Raw genomic sequence first — 25,746 nt, forward strand, 5'->3', positions numbered from 1 at the left:
AGAAGGTTTGCTGTGTCTGTCAGCGTAGTGTCCAGAGCATGGAGGCGCTACCAGGAGACAGGCCAGTACATCAGGAGACGTGGAGGAGGCCGTAGGAGGGCAACAACCCAGCAGCAGGACCGCTACCTCCGCCTTTGTGCAAGGAGGAGCAGGAAGAGCACTGCCAGAGCCCTGCAAAATGACCTCCAGCAGGCCACAAATGTGCATGTGTCTGTTCAAACGGTCAGAAACAGACTCCATGAGGGTGGTATGAGGGCCCGACGTCCACAGGTGGGGGTTGTGCTTACAGCATTTGCCAGAGAACACCAAGATTGGCAAATTCGCCACTGGCGCCCTGTGCTCTTCACAGATGAAAGCAGGTTCACACTGAGCACATGTGACAGACGTGACAGAGTCTGGAGACGCCGTGGAGAACGTTCTGCTGCCTGCAACATCCTCCAGCATGACCGGTTTGGCGGTGGGTCAGTCATGGTGTGGGGTGGCATTTCTTTGGGGGGCCGCACAGCCCTCCATGTGCTCGCCAGAGGTAGCCTGACTGCCATTAGGTACCGAGATGAGATCCTCAGACCCCTTGTGAGACCATATGCTGGTGCGGTTGGCCCTGGGTTCCTCCTAATGCAAGACAATGCTAGACCTCATGTGGCTGGAGTGTGTCAGCAGTTCCTGCAAGAGGAAGGCATTGATGCTATGGACTGGCCCGCCCGTTCCCCAGACCTGAATCCAATTGAGCACATCTGGGACATCATGTCTCGCTCCATCCACCAACGCCACGTTGCACCACAGACTGTCCAGGAGTTGGCGGATGCTTTAGTTCAGGTCTGGGAGGAGATCCCTCAGGAGACCATCCGCCACCTCATCAGGAGCATGCCCAGGCGTTGTAGGGAGGTCATACAGGCACGTGGAGGCCACACACACTACTGAGCCTCATTTTGACTTGTTTTAAGGACATTGCATCAAAGTTGGATCAGCCTGTAGTGTGGTTTTCCACTTTAATTTTGAGTGTGACTCCAAATCCAGACCTCCATGGGTTGATAAATTTGATTTCCATTGATCATTTTTGTGTGATTTTGTTGTCAGCATATTCAACTATGTAAAGAAAAAAGTATTTAATAAGATTATTTCATTCATTCAGATGAATATGTGATCTAGGATGTTATTATCTAGGATGTGTTATTTTAGTGTTCCCTTTATTTTTTTGAGCAGTGTATATACAGGGAGTACCAGTACCAGATCAATGTGGAGCTATATACAGGGAGTACCAGTACCAGATCAATGTGGAGCTATATACAGGGAGTACCAGTACCAGATCAATGTGGAGCTATATACAGGGAGTACCAGTACCAGATCAATGTGGAGCTATATACAGGGAGTAACAGTACCAGATCAATGTGCAGAGGTACAAGGTATTTGAGGTAGATATGTACATGAAGGTAGGGTAAAGTGACTAGGCATCAGGATAGATAATAATAAGGTATTTGAGGTAGATATGTACATGAAGGTAGGGTAAAGTGACTAGGCATCAGGATAGATAATAATAAGGTATTTGAGGTAGATATGTACATGAAGGCAGGGTAAAGTGACTAGGCATCAGGATAGATAATAATAAGGTATTTGAGGTAGATATGTACATGAAGGCAGGGTAAAGTGACTAGGCATCAGGATAGATAATAATAAGGTATTTGAGGTAGATATGTACATGAAGGCAGGGTAAAGTGACTAGGCATCAGGATAGATAATAATAAGGTATTTGAGGTAGATATGTACATGAAGGCAGGGTAAAGTGACTAGGCATCAGGATAGATAATAATAAGGTATTTGAGGTAGATATGTACATGAAGGCAGGGTAAAGTGACTAGGCATCAGGATAGATAATAATAAGGTATTTGAGGTAGATATGTACATGAAGGCAGGGTAAAGTGACTAGGCATCAGGATAGATAATAATAAGGTATTTGAGGTAGATATGTACATGAAGGCAGGGTAAAGTGACTAGGCATCAGGATAGATAATAATAAGGTATTTGATGTAGATATGTACATGAAGGCAGGGTAAAGTGACTAGGCATCAGGATAGATAATAATAAGGTATTTGAGGTAGATATGTACATGAAGGCAGGGTAAAGTGACTAGGCATCAGGATAGATAATAATAAGGTATTTGAGGTAGATATGTACATGAAGGCAGGGTAAAGTGACTAGGCATCAGGATAGATAATAATAAGGTATTTGAGGTAGATATGTACATGAAGGCAGGGTAAAGTGACTAGGCATCAGGATAGATAATAATAAGGTATTTGAGGTAGATATGTACATGAAGGCAGGGTAAAGTGACTAGGCATCAGGATAGATAATAATAAGGTATTTGAGGTAGATATGTACATGAAGGCAGGGTAAAGTGACTAGGCATCAGGATAGATAATAATAAGGTATTTGAGGTAGATATATACATGAAGGCAGGGTAAAGTGACTAAGCATCAGGATAGATAATAATAAGGTATTTGAGGTAGATATGTACATGAAGGCAGGGTAAAGTGACTAGGCATCAGGATAGATAATAATAAGGTATTTGAGGTAGATATGTACATGAAGGCAGGGTAAAGGGACTAGGCATCAGGACAGATAATAATAAGGTATTTGAGGTAGATATGTACATGAAGGCAGGGTAAAGTGACTAGGCATCAGGACAGATAATAATAAGGTATTTGAGGTAGATATGTACATGAAGGCAGGGTAAAGTGACTAGGCATCAGGATAGATAATAATAAGGTATTTGAGGTAGATATGTACATGAAGGCAGGGTAAAGTGACTAGGCATCAGGATAGATAATAATAAGGTATTTGAGGTAGATATGTACATGAAGGCAGGGTAAAGTGACTAGGCATCAGGATAGATAATAATAAGGTATTTGAGGTAGATATGTACATGAAGGCAGGGTAAAGTGACTAGGCATCAGGATAGATAATAATAAGGTATTTGAGGTAGATATGTACATGAAGGCAGGGTAAAGTGACTAGGCATCAGGATAGATAATAATAAGGTATTTGAGGTAGATATGTACATGAAGGCAGGGTAAAGTGACTAGGCATCAGGATAGATAATAATAAGGTATTTGAGGTAGATATGTACATGAAGGCAGGGTAAAGTGACTAGGCATCAGGATAGATAATAATAAGGTATTTGAGGTAGATATATACATGAAGGCAGGGTAAAGTGACTAAGCATCAGGATAGATAATAATAAGGTATTTGAGGTAGATATGTACATGAAGGCAGGGTAAAGTGACTAGGCATCAGGATAGATAATAATAAGGTATTTGAGGTAGATATGTACATGAAGGCAGGGTAAAGGGACTAGGCATCAGGACAGATAATAATAAGGTATTTGAGGTAGATATGTACATGAAGGCAGGGTAAAGTGACTAGGCATCAGGACAGATAATAATAAGGTATTTGAGGTAGATATGTACATGAAGGCAGGGTAAAGTGACTAGGCATCAGGATAGATAATAATAAGGTATTTGAGGTAGATATGTACATGAAGGCAGGGTAAAGTGACTAGGCATCAGGATAGATAATAATAAGGTATTTGAGGTAGATATGTACATGAAGGCAGGGTAAAGTGACTAGGCATCAGGATAGATAATAATAAGAGTAAAATAAAGAACAGAGTAGCAGCAGCAAATGATGAGTGTAAACGTGTGTGAGAGGGTGTGTGTGTGTGTGTATGCATGTATGTGTGTTTGTGTTGTGTCGGTATGCATGTGTTTATTATGTGTGTGTCTGCATATGTTGTCTATGTGAACGTGTGTGGGTTTTGTGTGGGAGTGTCAATGTAGTGTGTGTGTGAGTGAGTGTGTATATGGTGTGTACATATAGTCTAGTGAGCGTGCATAGGGTCAGTGCAAGATAAGAGTCAGCGCAGATCGTCCGGGTACCATTCATTGACTATTTAGCAGTCTGGCTATTTAGCAGTCTTATGGCTTGGGGGTAGAAGCTGTCTAGGAGCCTGTTGGTCTGACAGCCGATGCTCCGGTACCGTTTGCCGGATGGTAGCAAGGTGAACAGTCTATGGCTCGGGGGTAGAAGCTGTCTCGGAGCCTGTTGGTCTGACAGCCGATGCTCCGGTACCGTTTGCCGGATGGTAGCAAGGTGAACAGTCTATGGCTCGGGTGGCTGGAGTCTTTGACTACCCTTTGTAGCGCTTTGCGGTCAAAGGTGGTGCATTTGCCACACCAAGCGGTGATGCAGCCAGTCAAGACGCTCTCGATGGTGCAGCTGTAGACATTTTTGAGGATCCGAGGGCCCATGACAAATCTTTTCAGTCTCCTGATGGGGAAGAGGCGCTGCCGTACCCCCTTCATGGCTGTGCTGGTGTGTGTGGACCATGTTACGTCCTTAGTGATGTGGACGCCAAGGAACATGAAGCTCTCGACCCGCTCCACTACAGCCCCGTGATGTGGATGGGGGCGTTGCTCTCCCCTCTTCCTCCTATTGTCCACAATCAGCTCCTTGGTCTTACTGACGTTGAGGGAGAGGTTGTTGTCCTGGTAACACACTGCCAGGTCTCTGACCTCCTCCCTGTAGGTTGTCTCATTGCCGTTGGTGATCAGGCCTACCACCATCGTGTCGTTAGCAAACTTGATGATGTTGTTGGAGTCGTAGGTGAACAGGGAGTACAGGAGGGGACTGAGCACGCACCCCTGAGGGGTCCCCGTGTTGAGGATCAACGTGGCGGATGTGTTGTTAACTACCCTCAGCACCTGGGGGCGGCCCGTCAGGAAGTCCAGGATCCAGTTGCAGAGGGAGGGGTTCAGTCCAAGGGTCCCTAGCTCGGCGATGAGCTTAGAGAGGACTAAGGTGTTGAACGCTGAGCTGTAGTCTATGAACGGCATTCTCACTTAGTTATTTCCCCTCTTGTCCAGGTAGGGAGAGGGCAGTGTGAAGTGCAATTGAGATTGAATCATCTGTGGATCTGTTGGGGCGGTATGTGAATTGTAGTGGGTCTAGGGTGTCTAGGATGATGATGTGTGTGTCATAACCAGCCTTTCAAAGCACTTCATGATTACAGATGTGAGTGCTACAGGGCGGTAGTCATTTAGGCAGGTTACCTTGGCGTTCTTGGGCACAGGGACTATGGTGGTCTGCTTGAAACATGTTGGTATTACAGACTGGGACAAGGAGAGATTGAAAATGTCCGTGAAGACACTTGGCAGCTGGTCCGTGCATAGGGCTGTTATGGTGACCGTGTTACCGCCACACCTGACGGCAGTCAAACTCCACGTGACCGTTTAGTCACGGTAACTAGGCTTCTCCGAGCTCTGATGCTGCTGATGGTCATTAGTAGCCTACCAAACTTGCTAACTGCCCGGTACTCAGCACTCCTATTGTCCCCCTCATCACTCTGACATCAATGCAAATGTGATCTGAAATCTAATCAAACACTTAATGAGAGCCCATGAGCTCATGTTGCGCAACATTTCTATAGGCTATGCAATTGCGTGAGAATTTTGATGGCCTCTATTAAAAAGAGGAGGATCCCATCAGCTTTCTATAGGCTAGACCTACTATATTTATTTCTCAACTTTCCTTATATTAAGCACATTGCTTCTCTTTACAACAGGAGTATAGCCTACCTGGCTGGCATGAAAATGAACCACGTGAAAAGCGTCCTCCATTCGCTATTTAAGTGCATAGATGACATGTATTTTTTCCCCCTGCCCATATTCCGAGACAGGTGCATGGTAATGGTCCATTCTAAATCAAAACCTATTTCACACTTATATTATACAGTGCCTTGCAAAAGTATTCATCCCCCTTGGTGTTTTTCCTATTTTGTTGCATTACAACCTGTAATTTAAATGGCTTTTTATTTGTATTTCATGTAATGGACATACACAAAATAGTCCAAATTGGTGAAGTGAAATGAAACTTGTTTAAAAAAATTCGAAATAATAAATAACAGAAAAGTGGTGCGTGCATATGTATTCACCCCCTTTGCAATGAAGCCCCTAAATAAGATCTGGTGCAACCAATTACCTTCAGAAGTCACATAATTAGTTAAATAAAGTCCACCTGTGTGCAATCTAAGTGTCACATGATCTCTCACATGATCTCAGTATATATACACCTGTTACGAAAGGCCCCAGAGTCTGCAACACCACTAAGCAAGGGGCACCATCAAGCAAGCGGCACCATGAAGAACAAGGAGCTCTCCAAACATGTCAGGGACAAAGTTGTGGAGAAGTACAGATCAGGGTTGGGTTATAAAAAAATATCAGAAACTTTGAACATCCCACAGAGCACCATTAAATCCATTATTAAAAAATGGAAAGAATACGGCACCACAACAAACCTGTCAAGAGAGGGCCCCTCAACAAAACTCACGGACCAGGCAAGGAGTTCATTAATCAGAGAGGCAACAAAGAGACCAAAGATAACCCTAAAGGAGCTGCAAAGCTCCACAGCGGAGATTGGAGTATCTGTCCATAGGACCACTTTAAGCCCTACACTCCACAGAGCTGGGCTTTACGGAAGAGTTCCAGAAAAAATCTTTAGCTTAAAGAAAAAAATAAGCAAACATGTTTGGTGTTCACCAAAAGCCATGTGGGAGACTCCCCAAACATATGGAAGAAGGTACTCTGGTCAGATGAGACTAAAATGTAGCTATTTGGCCATCAAGGAAAATTCCATGTCTGGCGCAAACTCAACAACTCTCATCACCCCGAGAACACCATCCCCACAGTGAAGCATGGTGGTGGCAGCATCATGCTGTGGGGATGTCTTTCATCGGCAGGGACTGGGAAACTGGTCAGAATTGAAGGAATGATGGATGGCGCTAAATACAGGGAAATTATTGAGGGAAACCTGTTTCAGTCTTCCAGAGGTTTGAGATCTCAATTGGATTGAGGTCTGGGCTTTGACTAGGCCATTCCAAGACATTTAAATGTTTCCCCTTAAACCACTCGAGTGTTGCTTTACCAGTATGCTTAGGGTCATTGTCCTGCTGGAAGGTGAACCTCCGTCCCAGTCTCAAATCTCTGGAAGACTGATTGTTAACCTGTTTAAATGTTTTGCTCACATCCGCCACGGAAAGCCAGATCATACAGTAATCCGGAAAAACAGGGAATTTCACGCAAGGCACAGAGTTATATTCCTTGTTTGGGAGTTCTGCATCGCTGGGCGACTCATGGCTGGGTTTCCGTTATCGTCTACAAGCCCTCATCCCATACGACGAGCATCAGAGCCGATGTAATAGGATTCCACCTTCCACCTACGTTGTCCTTTTGTATGTTTGATGACTTGTCTGAAGTCGTAGCAACCAGGGCCCGTAGGGAATCGGGCGACATTTTACGACCGACCCCCTAGATGCCATTAGAGGTCTGGAAGGTCTAGAGCAGCGCTCATTAAAATAAACCCCTGATGATGAACGACTATCAGGCCACTGCTGCGTCCACTCCAGGCCAGACAGGCAAGGAGGGATCAGCTCACAGCCCAAATGCCACAACAGGGTCTTATTCACCACAACAGGGTCTTATTCACCACAACAGGGTCTTATTCACCACAACAGGGTCTTTAACCACAACAGGGTCTTATTCACCACAACAGGGTCTTATTCACCACAACAGGGTCTTTAACCACAACAGGGTTTTATTCACCACAACAGGGTCTTATTCACCACAACAGGGTTTTATTCACCACAACAGGGTCTTATTCACCACAACAGGGTCTTTAACCACAACAGGGTTTTATTCACCACAACAGGGTCTTTAACCACAACAGGGTTTTATTCACCACAACAGGGTCTTATTCACCACAACAGGGTCTTATTCACCACAACAGGGTCTTTAACCACAACAGGGTCTTATTCACCACAACAGGGTCTTATTCACCACAACAGGGTCTTTAACCACAACAGGGTTTTATTCACCACAACAGGGTCTTATTCACCACAACAGGGTCTTTAACCACAACAGGGTCTTATTCACCACAACAGGGTCTTTAACCACAACAGGGTCTTATTCACCACAACAGGGTTTTATTCACCACAACAGGGTCTTATTCACCACAACAGGGTCTTTAACCACAACAGGGTCTTATTCACCACAACAGGGTCTTATTCACCACAACAGGGTCTTATTCACCACAACAGGGTCTTATTCACCACAACAGGGTCTTTAACCACAACAGGGTCTTATTCACCACAACAGGGTCTTTAACCACAACAGGGTCTTATTCACCACAACAGGGTCTTTAACCACAACAGGGTTTTATTCACCACAACAGGGTCTTATTCACCACAACAGGGTTTTATTCACCACAACAGGGTCTTATTCACCACAACAGGGTCTTTAACCACAACAGGGTTTTATTCACCACAACAGGGTCTTTAACCACAACAGGGTTTTATTCACCACAACAGGGTTTTATTCACCACAACAGGGTCTTATTCACCACAACAGGGTCTTTAACCACAACAGGGTCTTATTCACCACAACAGGGTCTTTAACCACAACAGGGTTTTATTCACCACAACAGGGTCTTTAACCACAACAGGGTTTTATTCACCACAACAGGGTCTTATTCACCACAACAGGGTCTTTAACCACAACAGGGTCTTTAACCACAACAGGGTCTTATTCACCACAACAGGGTCTTTAACCACAACAGGGTTTTATTCACCACAACAGGGTCTTATTCACCACAACAGGGTCTTATTCACCACAACTAAGCTAATTTTCATTTCTGATTGCAAAACATATCTCAGACTGCCCATCTTAATCTTTTTTTATTGGCCAGTCTGAAATTTGGCTTTTTCTTTGCAACTCTAGAAGGTCAGCATCCCGGAGTCGCCTCTTCACTGTTGACGTTGAGACTGGTGTTTTGCGGGTACTATTTAATGACGCTGCCAGTTGAGGACCTGTGAGGCGCCTGTTTCTCAAACTAGACACTCTAATGTATTTGTCCTCTTGCTCAGTTGTGCACCGGGGCCTCCCACTCCTCTTTCTATTCCGGTTAGAGCCAGTTTGTGCTGTTCTGTGAAGGGAGTAACACACAGCGTTGTATGAGATCTTCAGTTTCTTGGCAATTTCTCGCATGGAATAGCCTTCATTACTCAGAACAAGAATAGACTGACGAGTTTCAGAAGCAAGTTATTTGTTTCTGGCCATTTTGAGCCTGTAATCGAACCCATTAATTGCTGATGCTCCAGATACTCAACTAGTCTCAAGAAAGCCAGTTTTATTGCTTCTTTAATCAGCACAACAGTTTTCAGCTATGCTAACATAATTGCAAAAGGTTTTTCTAATGATCAATTAGCCTTTTAAAATGATAAACTTGTATTAGCAAACACAACGTGCCATTGGAACACAGGACTGATGGTTGCTGATAGACGACTAAGTGAAAAATCTGTCTATGTGCCCTTGAGCAAGGCACTTAACCCCTAATTGCTCATGTAAGTCGCTCTGGATAAGAGCGTCTGCTAAATGACTAAAATGTAAATGGAAAATGTATAATGGGCCTCTGTACGCCTATGTAGATAGGCTACAATAGCCATTTACAACATTAACAATGTCTACACTGTATTTCGGATAAATTTGATGTTATTTTAATGGACAAAAAAAATGGCTTTTCTTTCGAAAAAACAAAGACATTTCTAAGTGACCCCCAAACTTTTAAACGGTAGTATACCAAAGTAGTGGGCCAGATATATTTTATTTGATATATATTATTTGTGTGGGGAACAGGGGAAAACATAGCAGCAGTACAACAGAACACAGACAGAGCAGAGGCCAGACTACAGCACACTAAAGGATTTAATTACTGGCTGTCTTCTCTGGGTTGGTCCCCGCTGCCTTCATTACATCTCGGCGGTTGCGTCCCAAATGGAACCCTGTCCCATTTATAGTGCACTACTTATAGGGTGCCATTTGGGATGTAGATGCCTGCTGTCTTCTCTGGTTTGGTCTCACTACCTACATTGCATCTCTCCTCTCCTCGCCACAGAGCCACTGACGGATGAAACCCTGGAGGGCTGATGATTTGTGGCCTAGGAGTGTGTGTGTGTGTGTGTGTGTGTGTGTGTGTGTGTGTGTGTGTGTGTGTGTGTGTGTGTGTGTGTGTGTGTGTGTGTGGGCTCTATAGCAGGGAATGAAATGAAAGAAGGCAGACAGGGTTGCAAAATTCCGGTAACTGTCCCAAAATTACCAAGTTTTCCAGAAATCCTGGTTGGAAGATTTCAGAAATCAGGAGGGAATAAGCAGGAAAAACAGAATCGTCCAACCAGGATTTTTGGAAAACCAGGGAATTTTGGGGAAAATACTGGAATTTTGCAACCCTACAGGCAGTAAAACACACCGTCCAACCTCCCAGAGGTAGACAGCATGTTAACCGTCCAACCTCCCAGAGGTAGACAGCATGTTAACCGTCCAACCTCCCGGAGGTAGACAGCATGTTAACCGTCCAACCTCCCAGAGGTAGACAGCATGTTAACCGTCCAACCTCCCAGAGGTAGACAGCATGTTAACCGTCCAACCTCCCGGAGGTAGACAGCATGTTAACCGTCCAACCTCCCAGAGGTAGACAGCATGTTAACCGTCCAACCTCCCGGAGGTAGACAGCATGTTAACCGTCCAACCTCCCAGAGGTAGACAGCATGTTAACCGTCCAACCTCTCAGAGGTAGACAGCATGTTAACCGTCCAACCTCCCGGAGGTAGACAGCATGTTAACCGTCCAACCTCCCAGAGGTAGACAGCATGTTAACCGTCTAACCTCCCAGAGGTAGACAGCATGTTAACCGTCCAACCTCCCAGAGGTAGACAGCATGTTAACCGTCCAACCTCCCAGAGGTAGACAGCATGTTAACCGTCCAACCTCTCAGAGGTAGACAGCATGTTAACCGTCCAACCTCTCCTCCTCCAAGATCAGAGGTAGACAGCATGTTAACCGTCCAACCTCTCAGAGGTAGACAGCATGTTAACCGTCCAACCTCTCAGAGGTAGACAGCATGTTAACCGTCCAACCTCCCAGAGGTAGACAGCATGTTAACCGTCCAACCTCTCAGAGGTAGACAGCATGTTAACCGTCCAACCTCCCAGAGGTAGACAGCATGTTAACCGTCCAACCTCCCAGAGGTAGACAGCATGTTAACCGTCCAACCTCTCAGAGGTAGACAGCATGTTAACCGTCCAACCTCTCAGAGGTAGACAGCATGTTAACCGTCCAACCTCCCGGAGGTAGACAGCATGTTAACCGTCCAACCTCTCAGAGGTAGACAGCATGTTAACCGTCCAACCTCCCAGAGGTAGACAGCATGTTAACCGTCCAACCTCCCAGAGGTAGACAGCATGTTAACCGTCCAACCTCCCGGAGGTAGACAGCATGTTAACCGTCCAACCTCCCGGAGGTAGACAGCATGTTAACCGTCCAACCTCCCGGAGGTAGACAGCATGTTAACCGTCCAACCTCCCAGAGGTAGACAGCATGTTAACCGTCCAACCTCCCGGAGGTAGACAGCATGTTAACCGTCCAACCTCCCGGAGGTAGACAGCATGTTAACCGTCCAACCTCCCGGAGGTAGACAGCATGTTAACCGTCCAACCTCCCAGAGGTAGACAGCATGTTAACCGTCCAACCTCTCAGAGGTAGACAGCATGTTAACCGTCCAACCTCCCGGAGGTAGACAGCATGTTAACCGTCCAACCTCCCAGAGGTGGACAGCATGTTTAGCCTGTATGTTTGTCCAGTGAATAAACAAAGATCTATGCAGAAACAGACCGCTAGTCAGCATCGAGGGAAAGATGAACGGAGCAAAGTACAGAGGAGATCCTTGATCAAAACCTGCTCCAGAGCGCTCACGACCTCAGACTGGGGCGAAGGTTCACCTTCCAACAGGACAACGACCCTAAGCACACAGCCAAGACAACGCAGGAGTGGCTTCGGGACAAGTCTCTGAATGTCCTTGAGTGGCCCAGCCAGCGCCCCGACTTGAACCCGATCGAACATCTCTGGAGAGACCTGAAAATAGCTGTGCAGCAACGCTCCCCATCCAACCTGACAGAGCTTGAGAGGATCTGCAGAGAAAAATGGGAGAAACTCCCCAAATACAGGTGTGCCAAGCTTGTAGCGTCTTACCCAAGAAGACTTGAGGCTGTAATCGCTGCCAATGGTGCTTCAACAAAGCACTGAGTAAAGGGTCTGAATACTTATGTATATGTGTATTTCCGTTTTTTTGTTTTTCTTTTACTTGCAAAAATGTCTAAAAACCTGTTTTTGCTTTGGCATTATGGGGTATTGTGTGTAGATTGATGAGGGGAAAAAACTATTTAATCTATTTTAGAATAAGGCTGTAACGTAACAAAATGTGGAAAAAGTCAAGGGGTCTGAATAATTTCCGAATGCACTATATACAGGGTGTACCAGTACCGAGTCGATGTACAGGTTATTGAGGTAGCTATGTACATATAGCTAGGGGTAAAGTGACTAGACAACAGGATAGATAATAGACAGTAGCAGCAGTATACTGTAGGTAGGGGTAAAGTGACTAGACAACAGGATAGATAATAGACAGTAGCAGCAGTATACTGTAGGGAGGGGTAAAGTGACTAGACAACAGGATTACATTTACATTACATTTAAGTCATTTAGCAGACGCTCTTATCCAGAGCGACCTACAAATTGGTGCATTCACCCTATAGCCAGTGGGTTAACCACTTTACAATAAAAAAAAAAAATGTGTAGCAGCAGTATACTGTAGGTAGGGGTAAAGTGACTAGGCAACAGGATAGATAATAGACAGTAGCAGCAGTATACTGTAGGTAGGGGTAAAGTGACTAGGCAACAGGATAGATAATAGACAGTAGCAGCAGTATACTGTAGGTAGGGGTAAAGTGACTAGGCAACAGGATAGATAATAGACAGTAGCAGCAGTATACTGTAGGTAGGGGTAAAGTGACTAGACAACAGGATAGATAATAGACAGTAGCAGCAGTATACTGTAGGTAGGGGTAAAGTGACTAGACAACAGGATAGATAATAGACAGTAGCAGCAGTATACTGTAGGTAGGGGTAAAGTGACTAGACAACAGGATAGATAATAGACAGTAGAAGCAGTATACTGTAGGTAGGGGTAATGTGACTAGACAACAGGATAGATAATAGACAGTAGCAGCAGTATACTGTAGGTAGGGGTAAAGTGACTAGACAACAGGATAGATAATAGACAGTAGCAGCAGTATACTGTAGGTAGGGGTAAAGTGACTAGACAACAGGATATATAATAGACAGTAGCAGCAGTATACTGTAGGTAGGGGTAAAGTGACTAGACAACAGGATAGATAATAGACAGTAGCAGCAGTATACTGTAGGTAGGGGTAAAGTGACTAGACAACAGGATAGATAATAGACAGTAGCAGCAGTATTGTTACGGATACAGGTATCCTGTGTCTTTTTGTGTTTTTCCTCTCCTTCTGCCCTAATCACAGGTGTCCTTTATGTTCCTGATTGGTGGTCGTTGGGGTGTCTGCTGATTGCTAAGGTGGACCAATCAGTGAACATTCCTCTGCATTGCACCACCTGTTTCTGGTTTTTCAATCACACATCCCATTGTTTAAAAGCCGGTCAGTTGTGTTTGTTGTGAGAGACTATTTCCGTATGTGAGTATGGATACTGTGGTGTCCTGTGTTTTGTGTACTCACTCATTTGCTGGTTACTCTGTTTGGTAACTCTGTGTGTTTCTGGGAAAAGGGGAGTTTAAGCTAGTTGCCCTTGGGCGTACATTACCCGTAGGAAGAAAACTGTCTAAAAACACTAGTTAGACCTGAGCGGACCACCCCCTGTACTTTTGTATGATTAGCAGTAGCTTAGCGGTTCTTGAGGCAGGCAAGATCAGTTTAGGTTTTTTTTACACTATTGTTTCATTTCTTGGGTCCTGCTCAGCCCTTTTTCCCAAACCTTTACCGTGTGTTCAAAAATAAACCTTTCATGTTTGACGGTAGTTTATGGTTGTCGTGTAGTTTTTGTTCTCACTGTTCCATGTGACGCTTATAATTTGCATGAATTATGTTACGGGTCTCATGTCCATCCACCCTAGACGTTTAAAGCCACGGGGTTCGTAACAAGTATACTGTAGGTAGGGGTAAAGTGACTAGACAACAGGATAGATAATAGACAGTAGCAGCAGTATACTGTAGGTAGGGGTAAAGTGACTAGACAACAGGATAGATAATAGACAGTAGCAGCAGTATACTGTAGGTAGGGGTAAAGTGACTAGGCAACAGGATAGATAATAGACAGTATACTGTAGGTAGGGGTAAAGTGACTAGGCAACAGGATAGATAATAGACAGTAGCAGCAGTATACTGTAGGTAGGGGTAAAGTGACTAGACAACAGGATAGATAATAGACAGTAGCAGCAGTATACTGTAGGTAGGGGTAAAGTGACTAGGCAACAGGATAGATAATAGACAGTAGCAGCAGTATACTGTAGGTAGGGGTAAAGTGACTAGACAACAGGATAGATAATAGACAGTAGCAGCAGTATACTGTAGGTAGGGGTAAAGTGACTAGGCAACAGGATAGATAATAGACAGTAGCAGCAGTATACTGTAGGTAGGGGTAAAGTGACTAGACAACAGGATAGATAATAGACAGTAGCAGCAGTATACTGTAGGTAGGGGTAAAGGGACTAGGCAACAGGATAGATAATAGACAGTAGCAGCAGTATACTGTAGGTAGGGGTAAAGTGACTAGGCAACAGGATAGATAATAGACAGTAGCAGCAGTATACTGTAGGTAGGGGTAAAGTGACTAGACAACAGGATAGATAATAGACAGTAGCAGCAGTATACTGTAGGTAGGGGTAAAGTGACTAGCCAACAGGATAGATAATAGACAGTAGCAGCAGTATACTGTAGGTAGGGGTAAAGTGACTAGGCAACAGGATAGATAATAGACAGTAGCAGCAGTATACTGTAGGTAGGGGTAAAGTGACTAGACAACAGGATAGATAATAGACAGTGGCAGCAGTATACTGTAGGTAGGGGTAAAGGGACTAGGCAACAGGATAGATAATAGACAGTAGCAGCAGTATACTGTATATATTTGGAATGGCCGGCAGGGATGTAGCTCAGTTGATAGAGCATGGCGTTTGCAACGCCAGGGTTGTGGGTTCGATTCCCACGGGGGGCCAGTATAAAAAGATATGTATTCACTAACTGTAAGTCGCTCTGGATAAGAGCGTCTGCTAAATGACTAAAATGTAAATGTACGCACTACCCTCTGTAGTGCCTTGCGGTCGGAGGCCGAGCAGTTGCCATACCAGGCGGTGATGCAACCACTCAGGATGCTCTCGATGGTGCAGCTGTAGAATTTTTTTAGGATCTGAGGACCCATGCCAAATCTTTTCAGTCTCCTGAGGGGGAATAGGCTTGTGGCTGTGGGGAGTAGAAGCTGTTCAGGGTCCTGTTGGTTCCATTTCTTGGTGCACAGGTAATGCTTGCCGTGCGGTAGCAGAGGGAACAGTCTATGGCTTGGGTGGCTGGAGGCTTTGACAATTTTTGGGGGCCTTCCTCTGACACAGAGGTCCAGGATGCCAAGACTTATCTGGGTTGAACTGAGCTGAGAGGGAATATATCTGATATTATTAATGCTTCTATCCAAACACATCAGGACAGAAATAGACAGACGGTAGATACTTGTTATGCTCTCTCCTTCCTCTTCTGACTGCTGCTCCTCCTCTGGTTTAGAGGATAAATCAAGTTGTCTGACATCCATGTAGCCTCCAGAGCCAAAGAAATAGCCTAGCCATTTCAACCCCATATGCTCCTGATAGTACAAACAGAGGTATGCCTTTCTGTCGTCAATATGAAGGGGTGTTTTTGACTACGTACCGCTTTGGCGTGGTGGGCATTCATAGGGTCAGCATATTGTAGCAGGGCTTGGAACTGGTTGTTCTTGGTGAAAGTGATGATCTTCAGGACAGTCCCGAACTTAGAGAAGATCTATGGAGGCAAAAAACACAACCCAGTTCATATAAACTCTCTGGCTACTCATCGCCATACTTTAGGGAGGAGTATTATTCCAAAACTGGGATGAAAAGAGTTTCCCCTTTACTATGTGAAGTACTTTGAGCATCCATCAATCAATTAATCAGTCAATATGTCAACCAGTCATCTAATCAGGGGACCGGGGTTAGTTAGAGGTTAGGGGTTATAGGTCAGGGTTACCTGGTGTAGGACCTCCAGTGATACAGGGTAGAAGAGGTTAGGGGTTATAGGTCAGGGTTACCTGGTGTAGGACCTCCAGTGATACAGGGTAGAAGAGGTTAGGGGTTAGAGGTCAGGGTTACCTGGTGTAGGACCTCCAGTGATACAGGGTAGAAGAGGTTAGGGGTTATAGGTCAGGGTTACCTGGTGTAGGACCTCCAGTGATACAGGGTAGAAGAGGTTAGGGGTTATAGGTCAGGGTTACCTGGTGTAGGACCTCCAGTGATACAGGGTAGAAGAGGTTAGGGGTTATAGGTCAGGGTTACCTGGTGTAGGACCTCCAGTGATACAGGGTAGAAGAGGTTAGGGGTTATAGGTCAGGGTTACCTGGTGTAGGACCTCCAGTGATACAGGGTAGAAGAGGTTTTCTACGATGATGCGCAGCACGGGGCTCTGTCCTGGCATCAGGGTTCCGTCACCAACAGATGCTGAACCACCCAACGTCACTGCATTGACCGCCTGCAACGCTGCCTGAACTCTCTGTTAGGGGGGGAGGGAGGAGAGGAGAGGGGGTTGTTGGGTTTAATAATACCCCAAACAAACAATAATCATAAGTGATATAACTTATTAACGTCATAATGCTGCTCACCACATAGTATTTACACATTGGGTTTACCATGACAACAAACAATCAATAACATATAACAGACATTGATATAGAGGACATTGATATAGAGGACATTGATATAGAGGACATTGATAAAGAGGACATTGACAGAGAGGACATTGATGGTGAGGACATTGATAGAGAGGACATTGATAGAGAGGACATTGATAGAGAGGACATTGATATAGAGGACATTGATAGTGAGGACATTGATAGAGAGGACATTGATAGAGAGGACATTGATAGAGAGGACATTGATAGGGAGGACATTGATAGAGAGGACATTGATAGGGAGGACATTGATAGAGAGGACATTGATAGTGAGGACATTGATAGAGAGGACATTGATAGTGAGGACATTGATAGAGAGGACATTGATAGTGAGGACATTGATAGAGAGGACATTGATAGAGAGGACATTGATAGGGAGGACATTGAGAGTGAGGACATTGATAGAGAGGACATTGATAGTGAGGACATTGATAGAGAGGACATTGATAGAGAGGACATTGATAGGGAGGACATTGAGAGTGAGGACATTGATAGAGAGGACATTGATAGGGAGGACATTGATAGGGAGGACATTGAGAGTGAGGACATTGATAGAGAGGACATTGATAGGGAGGACATTGATAGAGAGGACATTGATAGAGAGGACATTGATAGAGAGGACATTGATATAGAGGACATTGATAGAGAGGACATTGATAGAGAGGACATTGATAGAGAGGACATTGATATAGAGGACATTGATAGAGAGGACATTGATAGAGAGGTCATTGATAGTGAGGACATTGATAGTGAGGACATTGATAGAGAGGACATTGATAGCAGCGGAGCCAGACAGCAGACATGCACGACTGCATCTCGAATGGCACCCTATTCCCTGTACAGTGCACTACTTTTGACCATAGCACTATGGGCCCTTGTCAAAAGTAGTGCACTATATTGGGAATAGGGTCCCATTTGGGATGCAGCCGTGTGGTCAGACAGAGCGAGAGGCAAAGCGAGAGGGGTCCCTGGTCATCCATTGTGTGTGTTGTAACATGAACCTCTACAGTGGCTAGAGACAACAGACTGGACTGGACAGACCTGGTGCTGGAAAGGTCATATCTCACACACACACCTCCCAAATGGCATCCTATTCACTATACTGTATAGTGCACTAGCTTTATTTTATATACACTACCGGTAAAAAGTTTGGACCCTGTATATATAGCCTCCATACTGTTATCTTATTTTACTTCTGCTCTTTTTTTCTCAACACTTTTTTTGTTGTTGTTTTATTAAACTTTTTAATTAAGGAATAAATGCATTGTTGGTTAAGGGCTTGTAAGTAAGCATTTCACGGTAATGTCTACACCTGTTGTATTCGGCGCATGTGGCAAATCAAATTTGATTTGACCTTCTCATTCCAGGGTTTTTCTTTATTTTTACTATTTTCTACATTGTAGAATAATAGTGACAACATCAAAACTATGAAATAACACATTTGGAATCATGTAGTAACCAAAGAAGTGTTAAACAAATAAAAATATATTTTATATTTGAGATTCTTCAAAGTAGCCACCCTTTGCCTTGATTACAGCTTTGCACACTCTTGGCATTCTCTCAACCAGCTTCATGAGGTAGTCACCTGGAATGCATTTCAATTAACAGTTGTGCCTTGTTAAAAGTTAATTTGTGGAATTTCTTTCCTTCTTAATGCGTTGTGTTGCGACAAGGTACGGTTGGTATAAAGAAGATAGCCCTATTTGGTAAAAGACCCTGTCCATATTATGTCAAGAACAGCTCAAATAAGCAAAGAGAAATGACAGTCCATCATTACTTTAAGACATGAAGGTCAGTCAATCCTGAAAATGTTTCTTCAAGTGCAGTCTCAAAAACCATCAAACACAATGATGAAACTGGCTCTCATGAGGACCATCACAGGAAAGGAAGACCCAGAGTTACCTCTGCTGCAGAGGATAAGTTCATTAGAGTTAACTGCACCTCAGATTGCAGCCCAAATAAATGCTTCACAGAGTTCAAGTCACAGACACATCTCAACATCAACTGTTCAGAGGAGACTGCGTGAATCAGGCCTTCATGGTCAAATTGCTGCAAAGAAACCACTACTAAAGGACACCAATAAGAAGAACAGACTTGCTTGGGCCAAGAAACACGAGCAATGGACATTAGACCGGTGGAAATCTGTCCTTTGGTCTGAGTCCAAATGTGAGATTTTTGGATCCAACCGCCGTGTCTTTGTGAGACGCAGAGTAGGTGAACGAATGATCTCCGCATGTGTGGTTCCCACCGTGAAGCATGTAGGAGGAGGTGTGATGGTGTGGGGGTGCTTTGCTGGTGACACTGTCTGTGATTTATTTACAATTCAAGGCACACTTAACCAGCATGGCTACCACAGCATTCTGCAGCGATACAGCATCCCATCTGGTTTGCGCTCAACAGGACAATGACCCAACACACCTCCAGGCTGTGTAAAGGCTATTTGTCCAAGAAGGAGAGTGATGGAGTGCTGCATCAGATGACCTTGGCCTCCACAATCACCTGACCTCAACCCAATTGAGATGGTTTGGGATGAGTCAGACCGCAGAGTGAAGGAAAAGCAGCCAACAAGTGCTCAGCATATGTGTGAACTCCTTCAAGACTGTTGGAAAAGCATTCCAGGTGAAGCTGGTTGAGAGAATGCCAAGAGTGTGCAAAGCTGTCATCAAGGCAAAGGGTGGCTATTTGAAGAATCTCAAATCTAAAATATTTGTTTAACACTTTTTTGGTTACTACATGATTCCATAAGTGTTATTTCATAGTTTTGATGTCGTCACTATTATTCTACAATGTAGAAAATAGTTTTAAAAAACTTGAATGTGACACAGCCTGGGATCGAACCCGGGTCTGTAGTGACACCTCAAGCACTGTGATGCAGTGCCTTAGACCGCTGTGCCACTCGGGAGGCCCTAGTGCACTAGTTTTGACCAGAACTCTGGTCTAAAATAGTGCACTATCTAGGGAATAAGATGCCATTTGGGACGCAGTCACAGTGGCTGTTCAGGGGTACCGTTGAAGTCGGAAGTTTACATACACCTTAGCCAAATACATTTAAACATTTAAAAGTTTTTTTCCACAATTCCTGACATTTAATCCTAGTAAAAAATTCCCTGTCTTAGGTCAGTTAGGATCACCACTTTATTTTAAGAATGTGAAATGTCAGAATAATAGTAGAGAGAATGATTTATTTCAGCTTTTATTTATTTCATCACATTCCCAGTGGGTCAGAAGTTTACATACACTCAATTAGTATTTGGTAGCATTGCCTTTAAATTGTTTAACTTGGGTCAAACGTTTCGGGTAGCCTTTCACAAGCTTCCCACAATAAGTTGGGTGAATTTTAGCCCATTCCTCCTGACAGAGCTGGTGTAACTGAGTCAGGTTTGTAGGCCTCCTTGCTCGCACACGCCTTTTCAGTTCTGCCCACACATTTTCTATAGGATTGAGGTCAAGGCTTTGTGATGGCCACTCCAATACCTTGATTTTGTTGTCCTTAAGCCATTTTGCCACAACTTTGGAAGTATGCTTGGGGTCATTGTCCATTTGGAAGACCCATTTGCGACCAAGATTTAACTTCCTGACTGATGTCTTGAGATGTTGCTTCAATATATCCACATAATTTTCTTCCTCATGATGCCATCTATTTTGTGAAGTGCACCAGTCCCTCCTGCAGCAAAGCACCCCCACAGCATGATGCTGCCACCCCCGTGCTTCACAGTTGGGATGGTATTCTTCGGCTTGCAAGCCTTCCCCTTTTTCCTCCAAACATAACAATGTTCATTATGGCCAAACAGTTCTATTTTTGTTTCAACAGACCAGAGGACATTTCTCCAAACAGTACGATCTTTGTCCCCATGTGCAGTTGCAAACCGTAGTCTGGCTTTTTTATGGTGGTTTTGGAGCAGTGGCTTCTTCCTTGCTGAGCGGCCTTTCAGGTTATGTCGATATAGGACTCGCGGATATACAGTGAGGGAAAAAAGTATTTGATCCCCTGCTGATTTTTGTTGTTTGCCCACTGACAAAGAAATGATCAGTCTATAATTTTAACGGTAGGTTTATTTGAACAGTGAGAGACAGAATAACAACAAAAAAATCCAGAAAAACGCATGTCAAAAATGTTATAAATAGATTTGCATTTTAATGAGGGAAATAAGTATTTGACCCCCTCTCAATCAGAAAGATTTCTGGCTCCCAGGTGTCTTTTATACAGGTAACGAGCTGAGATTAGGAGCACACTCTTAAAGGGAGTGCTCCTAATCCCAGTTTGTTACCTGTATAAAAGACACCTGTCCACAGAAGCAATCAATCAATCAGATTCCAAACTCTCCACCATGGCCAAGACCAAAGAGCTCTCCAAGGATGTCAGGGACAAGATTGTAGACCTACACAAGGCTAGAATGGGCTACAAGACCATCGCCAAGCAGCTTGGTGAGAAGGTGACATCAGTTGGTGCGATTATTCGCAAATGGAAGAAACACAAAAGAACTGTCAATCTCCCTCGGCCTGGGGCTCCATGCAAGATCTCACCTCATGGAGTTGCAATGATCATGAGAACGGTGAGGAATCATCCCAGAACTACACGGGAGGATCTTGTCAATGATCTCAAGGCAACATGGAGGTGGAAACATTATGCTTTGGGGGTGTTTTTCTGCTAAGGGGACAGGACAACTTCACCGCATCAAAGGGACGATGGACGGGGCCATGTACCGTCAAATCTTGGTTAAGAACCTCTTTCCCTCAGCCAGGGCATTGAAAATGGGTTGTGGATGGGTATTCCAGCATGACAATGACCCAAAACACACGGCCAAGGCAACAAATTAGTGGCTCAAGAAGAAGCACATTAAGGTCCTGGAGTGGCCTAGCCAGTCTCCAGACCTTAATCCCATAGAACATCTGTGGAGGGAGCTGAAGGTTCGAGTTGCCAAACGTTAGCCTCGAAACCTTAATGACTTGGAGAAGATCTGCAAAGAGGAGTGGGACAAAATCCCTCCTGAGATGTGTGCAAACCTGGTGGCCAACTACAAGAAATGTCTGACCTCTGTGATTGCCAACAAGGGTTTTGCCACCAAGTACTAAGTCATGTTTTGCAGAGGGGTCAAATACTTATTTCCCTCATTAAAATGCAAATCAATTTATAACATTTTTGACATGCTTTTTCTGGATTTTTTTGTTGTTATTCTGTCTCTCACTATTCAAATAAACCTACCATTAAAATTATAGACTGATCATGTCTTTGTCAGTGGGCAAACGTACAAAATCAGAAGGGGATCAAATACTTTTTTCCCTCACTATAGATACCTGTTTCCTCCAGCATCTTCACAAGGTCCTTTGCTGTTGTTCTGGGATTGATTTGCACCAAAGTATGTTAATCTCTAGGAACGCGTCTCCTTCCTGAGCGGTATGACGGTTGCGTGGTGTCAGAAGCTTCTAAAGCTATAACATCATTTTCTGGAATCTTCCAAGCTGTTTAAAGGCACAGTCAACTAAGTGTATGTAAACTTCTGACCCACTGGAATTGTGATACAGTGAATTATAAGTGAAATAATCTGTCTGTAAACAATTGTTGGAAATGTTTTATTGTGTCATGCACAAAGTAGATGTCCTAACCGACTTGCCAAAACTATAGTTTGTTAACAAGAAATGTGTGGAGTGGTTGAAAAATGAGTTTTAATGACTCCAACCTAAGTGTATGTAAACTTCCGACTTCAACGGTACATAAGAAAGTGCTACACAAAAATGTCTGTGTCTCTTCACAGTCCCTGTTGTGCCATAAGATGTTTATTTTAACAGTTATTTTTTTATCTGACTTCATTGCTAGCTTGAGTTACTTGATGTGGAAGAGAGTTCCATGTAGTCATGGCTCTATGTAGTACTGTGTGTTTCCCAGAGTCTGTTCTGGACCTGGGGACTGTGAAGAGACCCCTGGTGGCATGTCTTGTGTTGCACCGACGAGTGTCCGAAATGTGTGCCAACTGCTTCAACAGACAGTTCGGTACCTTCAACACATCAATACCTCGCACAAAGACCAATAGTGATGCAGTCAATCTCTCCTCAACATTGAGCCAGCAGAGATTGACATGCATGTTATTAACATTCACCCTCCGTGTACATCTAAGTGCAATACGTGCTGCTTTGTTCTGGACCAACGTAATTTTCCTAAATCCTTCTTTGCTGCACATGACCACACAACTGGGCAGCAGTCCAGGTGCAACAAAACTAGGGCCTGTAGGACCTGTCTGGTCGACTGAGATGTCAAGAAGGCAGAGCGACGCATTATCATGGACAGACCTCTTCCCATTTTAGTAACCATTGAGTCTATATGTTTGAGTTTATAGGTTGGACTGTACATGCAGTGGACTCACCCCCTGATTGGGTAGCTTTTATTGTACATTGAACAAAAATAAAAACACAAAATGTAAAGTGTTTGTCCCATGTTTTATGAAATAAAAGATCCCAGAAATTTTCCATATGCAATTTGTTTTCTTTTCTCTCAGATTTTGTGTACAAATTGGTTTACATCCCTGTTAGTGAGCATTTCTCCTTTGCCAAGATAACCATCCACCTGACAGGTGTGGCCATATCAAGAAACTGATTAAACAGCATGATCATTACGCAGGTGCACCTTGTGCTGGGGACAATAAAAGGCCACTCTAAAATGAGTTTTGTCACACAACACAATGCCACAGAAGTCTCAAGTTTTGAGGGAGCGTGCAATTGGCATTCTGACTGCAGGAATGTCCACCAGAGCTGTTGCCAGATAATTTAATGTTCATTTCTCTACCAATTTGGCAGTACGTCCAACCGGCCTCACAACCGCAGACCACGTGTATGGCGTTGTGTGGGCAAGAGGTTTGCTGATGTCAACGTTGTGAACAGAGTGCCCCATGGTGGCGGTGGGGTTATGGCAGGGATCATCAACTAGATTCCACCGCGGGCCAGTTTTTTTCTTGAGTGGATGGTCAGGGGGCCGGTACATAATTACAAATAATTTGTAGACTGCAAATTGAACGACCGCAAGAAGCCCAAACAGATATAATATTTGACTAAAACAATAATTTCAAACCTCTGTACTATGTATGGGTGGGAATGATTGGAGCAGATTTCCTAAATTAAAATCACTGTCCAACAACACAAATAAATAAAAAATATATTTAAAAATGTTTATGCTCAGAAAACTTTGGGGGCCAAATAAAACCACCAGCGGGCCAAATTTGGCCCATGGGCCGCCAGTTGGGGAATCCTGGGTTATGGCATGGGCAGGCATAAGCTACAGACAACGAACACAATTGCATTTTATCGATGGCAATTTGAATGCACAGAGATACCGTGACGAGATCCTGAGGCCCATTGTCGTGCCATTCATCCGCCGCCATCACCTCATGTTTCACCCTGATAATACACGCCCCCATGTCGCAAGGATCTGTACACAATTCCTGGAAGCTGGAAATGTCCCAGTTCTTCCATGGCCTGCATACTCACCAGACATGACACCCATTGAGCATGTTTGGGATCCTCTGGACTGACGTGTACGACAGCGTGTTCCAGTTCCCGCCAATATCCAGCAACTTCGCACAGCCATTGAAGAGGAGTGGGACAACATTCAACAGGCCACAATCAACAGCCTGATCAACTCTATGCGAAGGAGATGTGTCGCGCTGCATGAGGCAAATGGTGGTCACACCAGATACTGACTGGTTTTCTGATATTACCTTTTTTTTAAAGGTATCTGTGACCAACAGATGCATATTTGTATTCCCAGTCATGTGAAATCCATAGATTATGACCTAATTTATTTATTTCAATTGACTGATTTTTCTTATATGAACTGTAACTCAGTAAAATCTTTGACATTGTTGCATGTTGCGTTTATATTTTTGTTCAGTGTCCTTTAAAAAAAATATATATTTTTTATTTTTTTCTTGTATAATTTTTGTAAAAAAAATGTAGGGGAATGGATCAGCTTAATATTGCAGATAGATTGTATCTTCTATCAATGTAATTGTCTGCATCACTTCCAATCCCCCATGTTTTTTTATATATATACTCCCCTTTATTACTTTTCAACCCCACCATCCTTTCCCTACTTGGAGTAAATTAGTGAACAACAATGCCCAGGCCTCTACTTCCGGTCTATACTTACTATCTACACCTTATGGACAGAGTTAATTTTACAATAATTCTATTATATATATATATATATATTTCTTTTTTTGCTCCTGAACTTCTGTTCAGTGTACTTAGTTTCACCTGCATTCAATACTAATTTCAGGTCAATTAAGTTTATCTGTAATACAATGAAGGTAGACTGTAGTTCAGATAGAGCCTGGTCAACCGTGGGAGCAATTGCATACATGATGGACTGAGGCCCTGATTGGTCAGGCTATATGGTACTCACCCCCCTGATTGGTGAGGTTGTAATGTACATGCAGTGGATTCAGTCTATGATTGGTCAGGTTGGACTGTACTCACCCCCTGATTGGGCAGGTTGTCTGTCTTGAGCTCGCGGTGGTTGGAGTACTGGATGTAGACGGGCTGGTTACGGACGTGAGGCGTTGCTGTGGTATAGTAGTTCACCATGGTGATCGCTGCCTCCTCTGAAGCCATTTCTATAAAAGCCTGGTTGGTTGGGAACAACAAAGACAAAGGTCAGACTCTTATGTTGTACAGGACAAAGCTATAGTGAAATTAATGTATATTTTAGTGCCAATATCAATTTAGTCCGGGATTCAATCCGATCGCGAATTGGACAATGCGCCATTTAAAGGTAATTTACGATTGAGCCGTCATATGCAGCGTTTACCGTGAATGTGGTCTCCGCAAACGTGGGAACACT

The 25,746-nt window shown here is 43.9% G+C and overlaps 1 protein-coding gene across 3 annotated transcripts in view; it reads right to left on the reverse strand.

The window, feature by feature from the left end:
- LOC311115672 (polypyrimidine tract-binding protein 3-like) overlaps positions 1-25,529 on the reverse strand; it is a 50,458-nt gene extending 24,929 nt beyond the window's left edge. For all 3 annotated transcript variants that reach the window (XM_084190833.1, XM_084190832.1, XM_084190831.1), the window contains exons 1-3: positions 25,383-25,529; positions 16,586-16,738; positions 15,884-15,994 (exon numbers count right to left, since the gene is read on the reverse strand). In XM_084190833.1, coding sequence (XP_084046959.1) covers positions 15,884-15,994; positions 16,586-16,738; positions 25,383-25,517 — 399 coding nt within the window. In that variant the 5' untranslated portion in view covers positions 25,518-25,529. The remainder of the gene's footprint in view (positions 1-15,883; positions 15,995-16,585; positions 16,739-25,382) is intronic.
- Positions 25,530-25,746: the final 217 nt, after the last annotated feature.

This window comes from Coregonus lavaretus, assembly GCF_964263955.1.
Source record: "Coregonus lavaretus genome assembly, contig: HAP1_SCAFFOLD_3690, whole genome shotgun sequence".
NCBI classification, from domain to species: domain Eukaryota; kingdom Metazoa; phylum Chordata; class Actinopteri; order Salmoniformes; family Salmonidae; genus Coregonus; species Coregonus lavaretus.